The 8,116-nt window shown below is 51.7% G+C and overlaps 1 protein-coding gene across 2 annotated transcripts; it reads right to left on the minus strand.

The window, feature by feature from the left end:
* Positions 1 to 2,047: 2,047 nt before the first annotated feature.
* On the minus strand, positions 2,048 to 5,699 carry LOC132344507 (testis-specific Y-encoded protein 3-like). Of its 2 annotated transcripts, XM_059884137.1 has the most exons (6): positions 4,944 to 5,697; positions 4,273 to 4,350; positions 4,019 to 4,130; positions 3,732 to 3,877; positions 3,526 to 3,612; positions 2,048 to 2,267 (listed from the first exon to the last, which is right to left on the minus strand). In XM_059884137.1, exons 1-6 carry the CDS (start codon positions 5,469 to 5,471, stop codon positions 2,244 to 2,246), a joined length of 975 nt encoding a protein of 324 aa, XP_059740120.1. In that variant the 5' UTR covers positions 5,472 to 5,697; the 3' UTR covers positions 2,048 to 2,243. The 2 variants fall into 2 exon arrangements, with proteins under 2 accessions (XP_059740120.1, XP_059740121.1); XM_059884138.1 differs by lacking the exon at positions 4,273 to 4,350 and having other exon boundaries at positions 4,923 to 5,699.
* Between the last annotated feature and the right edge of the window lie 2,417 nt (positions 5,700 to 8,116).

The raw sequence follows: 8,116 nt of genomic DNA on the forward strand, positions 1-8,116 counted from the left end.
TCTCACACGCATCGATATTCGGCGGAAGAAAACCTTACACGACACATCCAAGTGTGCAGTCAACTCTAAGAGCACCTAGCCTTTAGGGCCCAAGTGAAAGCCCTAGAGAGCCTGGGACACAAGTCACGGCAAGTCTCCAGAGGATGACCATCCAGTCAACGAAGACTATCTCTGCACTCCACTCGAGGACAGGTTAGAGCTAATGCCAACCCTGGTCCTGAAGCACTGGCAGGAAATATTAGGCACTGGGGGACCCTGTCCTAAACTTTTCTTGTCTTTAACTTCTTTGCAATGCCTTACGGAAACTTCTGAATGTGGGTAAATGCCATGCAGTCCCTAGAATGAGCCCAGTCTAAGGTCCCGAAAACCATGCCCCAGTATGCCATCTCACACCCGCTGTCGAGTTATCACACCATAGTTTCTGCTTTGTTTTGTTTTGAACTAGGACTGGGAAAGACAGGTACCAGCCTGCCGGAGCCCCACGGATTCTTGGACGTTGACAGATTCAGAAAGTAAGAAGACATGTTTCCAGTGTCTCCTGGGCTGCTTGTTCAGAAAGCACCCAGAGACGGCCAAGCCTTGCCTTCTAGCGCTGTAGATGCGTCTCTGGAGAAGGGGCAAAGCTGGGGTGTACATGGTCAAATGCAAAAGCTGGCCCTGGGCAGGAGATCTCATGCAGGGCACCGTGAAGAGGACATCCATAAAACCTGTGAACTTTACCCTTTGCCCTCAAAAGAGATGCTGCTTCAGGGAGAAAAGTTGTAGAGTGAGAACTTCATGCGAGACAGAACTTCATGTGGGACATCACCCTCAGGCATGCCCACGGTGGAGCCCTTCTATCTGGGATGAGAGGACAACAGTGGGGGGACAGACGCTGAACTCTGCCTACTCCATTTGTGCCAGTCTGTCTTTTGCTCAATCCAGAGGTGGACGCGATTCCAGAAAGCAGTCATCTACTTCAGAAGGACCACCCTAAGTGCCGACCAGTCCCTCAGTGAGCTCCATGTGCTCCAGCTGTTCCCACTGGCCCTTGGCCCACACAGTAGTGGCAAAGCCCTAGATGAAGGACAGCTCCTTTGTGGTTGAAAACATTCTGTGCTGAGCCATTCCACAAGGAAGAGAAACTGTCACCAGAGGGCTGGTGAGAAAAAATGCTTTTTCTACAGCTTGGCCTGACAGAGGGCCTTGGGCAAAGACCTTAAGCCTTCCTGGAAAAAGGGATATTGACCCCTGAGCTGCAGCAGCAGCAGCAGCAGCAGCAGCAGCATGGGACACAGACCACATGGCTGCATAGGCTCACCCTAACAGCCTCTTTCCCCTCACTTCTGCCCCTGGACACGCTATACCGAAGCTGAGTTCTTGGAAAAAATAACAGAGTTCACATGAGCTCTAACATCTACGACGGGATCTGTTTTCCTTTATCTGATTCCTTGCAATTTCTCTTTTCCCCTGGTCACCTTTGCCAGAAACTAGTATCCTCACTGCCTTCCCACCCCTCACTTTCTCCCTAGGCCACAGCCCCCCTCCATATACCTTATACACAATGCCCTAAGATGTTACCTGGAACCCTAGCTCTGGGAAGCAGACTCTCAGCAAAGCTGACCGTGCACTCATATACACACTCATACACATGTGGCCTTCGAGGTTCATAGCGAGTTCAATGATAAGGCTTTTCCTTTGTTCTGTACCCTTATTAAAGTGTCTGATGATAGGCAACAGAGAAGATACCTGGGCCACCACCTTCCAACAGAATTGCATTCCACTGTTTCAATCTCTGGCCCTTGTTCACCAGACCCTTTCCACGAACAGCCACATTTCCCTTGTAAAATTGCCAGACCCACAGTCAATAGGCCCCTCATCTTCCTTCTCCGTCCTCCCCAACCCCCACCCCACAGGAAGAACGTCACCCCCTGACACAACCCCAACATACGACTTAGCCCCCTCTATGAATCTCCACAGACTGGTAATTCCCACGCGGTGAACTGACACTCGTACATGCAGCTGAAGTGTTTGTCCTGAGGACCTGCCCAAACAATACACGCACGCATGCAGCTGATGCTTTTTATTTTTCCTTTGCAGTGAATTCAGGGTTACTGGTGTCTCACTGTCGATCCACTTCAGCACCAGACCACTCTTCACTACTTTCCCGTCCAAGAGAACTATGCTGGCCATTGGTCTTCACGTGAAGCAGCTTCTTCGGTTTTCTGTTTTAGGTGAAGGGGGGCACGCCATCGTTAAGTGTCTCAAAAGCTGGGGGGATCGGGTTCCTTTCAAAACAGAGAGACAGAGATATGTACACTTACCCTCCCCGGAAACTCTAAAGACAGCTTGATTCTTTCAAGTCAGTTCCCAGGGGGGTGTGTCTGTGAACGTTTACATGCCCTAGAAGCACAGAGTAAAAAACAGGTATCCCAGTCTTCAGCGTAGAACTATTTACAATAGCTAGGACGTGGAAGCAGCCTACGTGTCCATCAGCAGATGAAGGGATAAGGAAGTTGGAGTACACATACACAGCGGTGTCTTACACAGCACTAACATGGAACGCGTCCATGTCAGTTCTAATGAGATGGAATGAACGTGGAGCCTACTATACCGCGTGAAGTAAGTCAGAAAGAGAAAGACAAACACTGTCCGTTCACACAAATATATGGAGTTGAGGACCTTGTACGTGGTGCTGAACATCCAACATGCAGGGCAGCAAAGAAGTAACAGACATATAAAGAACAGACTTTGGCCTCAGTGGGAGGTGGTGACGGTGGGTCAATGTGAGAGAGTAGCCCCAAAACGTTTACATTAGCTTATGCACAACAGATGACCAGTGCGAGTTTGACGTGTGCAGCAAGGCAACCAAAGTCATGTTGGGGGCAACCCAGACAGCCAGGCAGGGGAGGTCGGTGGGTGGCGGGTTCGGCATTTGGGGGGACACGTGTATCCCTATCGGTGATTCATGTTGGCCCATGTACAGCAAAACCTGTCACGGTATTGTAAAGTCATAATCCTCCAGTTAAAATAAATAAAAGAGGATTCTCCATAATCCTGCAGAGTGGTCAGTATGCTCAGAATGAGGGTGGCAGGAAAAAGATGCAAACGCAAATTAAAAACCAAAACGAGTGTGGTGATCAGAATCGAATCAAATGATGGGTCACTGGGGGAACCGCCTTGCACAAAGGAGACTCACAGGCCTTTTTGGAAATGGGACTTCATGAGGAAGAGCAGGTGGGTCCCAATTTAAGAGCAGCCTGAGGCTGGACTTGTTGGCCATGGAATGACGGTTCAGCCATGTGCAGCTGCCTCAGATATAAACTGCAGTGGCTTTGGCCTGTCCAGGCCACTTCATCCACCTCAAGCTTCTCTACTTAGAACCTGTTCTTCACCCCAGTTCTCTACCCTTGCTGTCCCTTGCTGATTCCCTCATGCCCTGGTGTCACTCTGTACTCCACGGAGTCTCACTGTCTTCACAAGTGGAATAAATGACCCAAGTTTTTGACAACACTTATGCCAGTGCTCGGCCCCTGGGCGCCTCACCTCTCGTCCTCCTGGTACCTTTTGTGGTGCAGCCTTCCTCCTCACATAGTACTGCAAAGGATTGGGCCACAGATCCCTTATGATGATCTGCCAGGGAAATGAGCAAGGTCAGCACAGGCCTGGCCAGACCATGAGCCCTCCCGTGCACGGCCAACAACTCCGACATAAGTCACCAGTTCTGGCCCAGTGGCCACGTGGGACCCCACCTCAGCAATCCAGTCAGATCCTGTGAAATTGTGGTCAAAGAACCAGTTGAAGAAGTTAACGCTGCTGTCGTGGTGCCTGCGCCTGTATGCCTTCCATTCAAAGCCCTGGTGCCACTGAACTGGAGTGGAATGAGATGCGTGGTATCCTGCAGGAAAAGCAGTTTGGGAGAAAGACCTAAATCACTTTTCGATTCAACCTAGACTTTTCTGCCCCCAACCACCGGGCCACCGCCCGCCACCCCTACCCACCCCCGCCCCCACCCAAGATCCAGGGAGCAGCTTCTCACCAGTGACCTTCATCAGGTACTCCTTGACAATCACTTCATTCTGGAAATACCTATTCCTCCGAAAGGACAATGTGATCTTGCAGTGACGAGTGGGATGCCTGAATTCCTCCACCTGCCAGGACAAAGTGTGCGGGGTGGGGTGGGTGTGAAACCTCTTTACAGAAGAGCTGTCCTTTCCTGTGTTAGGGATAGACCATGCCCTCTCCCCTCCCCAGTCACCTCCCCTCCACAATCATCAGTGTCCCCTGCCTGACCTCCAAGTTGGTCATGAAGTGAAGCATGTCTGCATCTTGCTTGCTCATCAAAACTGACATTTGGGGGTGGTTCATAAACTGCTTTAGGTCAAGGAGCCTCTAGATGCTAGAGGTAAAAGTGCTGGAAGAACAAAGCTAGCCTAAAGAGTAGAATGGCCCTCCCTGTTTGACTTCAACTTGCTACTGGTTAACTCGTCACATTTCGGTTCACGCGGGGCTATATGAATGCCGCACAAGGTCCAAGGCTGTGCCCATGAATGCCCTACCACGAGGAGGTTCTCTTCCTAACCGGATAAGCTTCATCTCAGCCCCTTGAAAGTTAGCTTACTTCGGGAAAACAAGCACTCCTAGCTAGAACCCGTAGGACCATTTACACTTCCCCACCCCTCCCCCATTCCAGACAAGCCTTCTCTCCGAAGAGACCCTGGTGCTAATGACAATTCTGATAGGGACCTCTCAAAGTATAGCCCAACTATCAATTTGGGCTAGCCAGAACAGCAAGGACATCACACCTACGATCAGGAACAGATATGCAGGACGGTAACCAATACCCACCATCCAGAAAAGTAAATACGGTACCAGAACTGCCAGATCTGTAAACTGTTCCTGCCATAGCCCGGCTTAAACAAACAAACAAACACAAAACTCACAAGCACCACACCAAGGGATACAACTTCGACCCAGAAGCCACGGATGCCCTGGATGATGGCGCTTCTGTGCTCTAGATGCACCTTCCGCCGCTGACTGGTCTTATGTTTCAGGCGAGCATGCGCCCTTTCGGCTTTCTTATTCACGGGCTCCAGCTCCAGCTGCAGGGCTGCCAGCGCCTCCAGTGCAGGCCGGTCACTCAGGGCTCCGGGCCTTGGATGGTCGTGGACATGCTCCTCCGAGGACACCTGCTCCTGCTCCTCGTATGCCACCACCTCCACCTCCTCCATGACGTCCAACACCAGCAGCTGGAACTCCTGCCCGAGTCCCGCCACCTCTCCCTCCTCCACAGCCGCACCTTCCTCCACTGCCTCCACCCAGAAGAGGGCGGCCTCCTCGCCTGGCGCACCACCTGCGGCCTGCATCGCCTCTGCCGCCCCCACCGGACTGGAAGGCCCCAGGGCCCCTCCCTCATGAAGACCCGGGCTCACAACTAAGATCCAGGATCCCGGAGTGCTGCCGCCTTCCTCTGGCCCCGTCTCACTCTCCATGGTATTCTCGCCGAAGCCCGGAACTGCAAACAAGCTGGACGCTAGAGCACGGCAGACGGCCCTCACGGGCCGCCCGCCGGCCGCAGTCTACGTGGTCCTACTCCCGACGGGTTACTGGGCAAGAGCCAGGGAACGGCGAAAGGGAGAGACGCATGCGCAGAACCCTCTGCCACCAGGCCCGCCTACTATGGCGACGGGAAGGGGCTGAACTCTCCACCCTGACCTCCTGACCTCATCCCAGAACCAATCAAATGGAGTCTAAAGCGGTTCGCTCCTGGGACACGCCCCTTGGAATCCTGGGCCCTCTTGCCAGCCTGTGACAGGCGGCCAATGTCGGCCCAGCGCAAAGTGGGCGTGTCCTGGCAAGCCTTTTGCCTGCCTAGCAGTGCAGCCGCGCCCGAGCAGCGACTGGGAGAGCCAGGGCCACCTGAAGCTGCAACAGTCCTCAAGCTTGAAGTTGCCCCTGGGGCAGCGCGCCCGTGTGCTCAGGGACACACTCAGGAAGACAGGGTTCCTGGGTACCTCAGGGACAGAGTTGCTCTCCTCCGATCCAAACCGCAAGCCACGGGGTGGGGGTGGGGGGAGTAGGAGGGAGGCGGGCAGGGTAGGGGGGTTTGGGGGAGGAGTGCGCGGTGGAGGGGGATGGGGAAGCGGGGCGGGGGCCCGGGTGGGGGCGGGCTTACGCCGACCTCACCCATGTGCACCTGCTGCAGAGTCATGGCTAAACTTGTGCCTTAGGCTTGAGCAGTTGTCAGGAATGCAGCCCTCCTCTGAGGAAGATGCAGAGCACTTTCCTCGGCTAGCTGTCCAAGCCCCACGATGCAGCCGCAAGCCCAACCAGCCTGGAGCCCCTGGCCTACGATCTGTCAGCCCTCGGCCTTTCCCCCGGCCCGTGGCTTAGGGCAGGCGCCCACGTAGCTAAGGATGTGCGCCTGCAGATGCACTTGCCAGAGGCACAGAGCTATTCCTGCAAGTGTTTCAAGTGGACCAAAGTGCTCCTCCTGACCATTAGTTACTCCTACGTCCGGGCCGCCTAGCTCAGGTGGGCACACTCAGGTTAAGTGCCTGGACAGTTTCCACTGCTCACGCTCTTTCTCCTAGGATGTCTGCTGTTTCACACTGAGCACCTACCTCCCTTAGTCCTGACACACTCACAGACCCACCACACCCCACCCCACCCCCCACACCCCCCCACAAACACACACAAACACGTGACACAAGTACACACATGCGTGCAACACACAGAGCCACAAATGCCAACAGGTGTTTCAGAGACTGAAGAACCAGTGGATCGCATGAAATGCATAGATGTCTTTATTTCTAACGGGAAAATGTTCATTCTGATCTTCAGATGTGAAATATAGAGAAGTCCATCTTCCATGAGGGAGAATCATGCCTAGATTTGGATACAGGAAGTATAGAGAACTCCTTATTTCATGGTGGACAGTCCTTGATTTATGCATGAGAAATACAAGGAGTTAAGTATTTCACGAAGAAACAGTGGTGCCCAGAATTTCATTTATGAAATAGAGATAATTCCAATTCCATATTGGTTCGCCAGATCTTAATTTCACACTTCATGTCAGTAAACTTTCATTGAGATCTTCATATACGAAATGTATACAATTTCAGGATTCAAGAAGGGAATTGTAGGCTCAACTTTTCATATGTAAAATATATAGAATTCCCCACTCATGTAGGAAAACGTGTGCACAGATATACGTCTGGGAGACACAAGATTCCACATATGATGAAGAAAATGATGCAAGTCGATTTTCATACATGAAATACCGATTTCCTATTTCAGGTAGAAACCTCTGCACCCATGTTCTCACATGTGAAAGAAGGACAATTGCATATTTTATGCAGAAAAATCATCTTTCTGGTTTTCATCTGCATGAATCAGGGAATGCAGAGCAAGTGCTCTGGAGCAATCCCGAAGAATAGCGTAGGCAGGGATGTGGGAGCGGCTCCAGGATAGCTGGGACCCCTGTGTACTTATGGCTTATTAATGTTGATGCATGGCAGAAGCCATTACAATATTGTATCATAATTAACCCCCAGTTGAATTTAATAAAAAGAAAAAGTGAAAGAAGAAAGGGACTCGACTGCTCTGTGGTGGCCTAAATGGGAAGGAAATCCAAAATTGACGGGATACACGTACAGCTAAAACTTGATTCACGCACAGCAGAAACCAAAGAAACACTGTAACGTGACTATGGCCCCAAAATAATGGTTGGAAGTACATCACATGTCCAGTATAATTCCGGCAGTGAAAAAATAAATGGTAGCCCCGTATGCAATACATGTTCTTGAGGAGAGTATGCTGAGTTAAATACTTGAGTTCGAGGAAGATGAAGGCTTTTACATCACACGACATTGTCACGTTGAAAGCCCTGCGTTATAGAAAGAGAGTAGGATGTGGTCATCGGGCCAGTGGAAATGGCCCCCGATGGTCCACGTTACCATCTTTTAGTCACAGGTTGACTCAGCTCATCCAGGAAGACACTGTAAAAGAGGCAGGATGGAAAACGGAGCTGCAGGCCTCAGCCCAAGACCATTAGGGAAGTTCGCAAACCCAACACCACCAACAGAAAGCCTCTCAGCTGAATGCACTGAGAGAGATATCAAAGCCTTCCCACAGG

Source organism: Bos taurus, chromosome Y, assembly GCF_002263795.3.
Source record: "Bos taurus isolate L1 Dominette 01449 registration number 42190680 breed Hereford chromosome Y, ARS-UCD2.0, whole genome shotgun sequence".
NCBI lineage: Eukaryota > Metazoa > Chordata > Mammalia > Artiodactyla > Bovidae > Bos > Bos taurus.

Coding starts and splice junctions, on each gene's coding strand:
- LOC132344507 (XM_059884137.1), bottom strand. CDS start 5,471: ATGGAGAGTGAGACGGGGCCAGAGGAAGGCGGCAGCACTCCGGGATCC. Junction 3,613..3,731: donor GATCTGACTGGATTGCTGAG/GTGGGGTCCCAC, acceptor TTTCCCTGGCAG/ATCATCATAAGGGATCTGTG. Junction 2,268..3,525: donor AGGTACCAGGAGGACGAGAG/GTGAGGCGCCCA, acceptor CTGTTTTGAAAG/GAACCCGATCCCCCCAGCTT.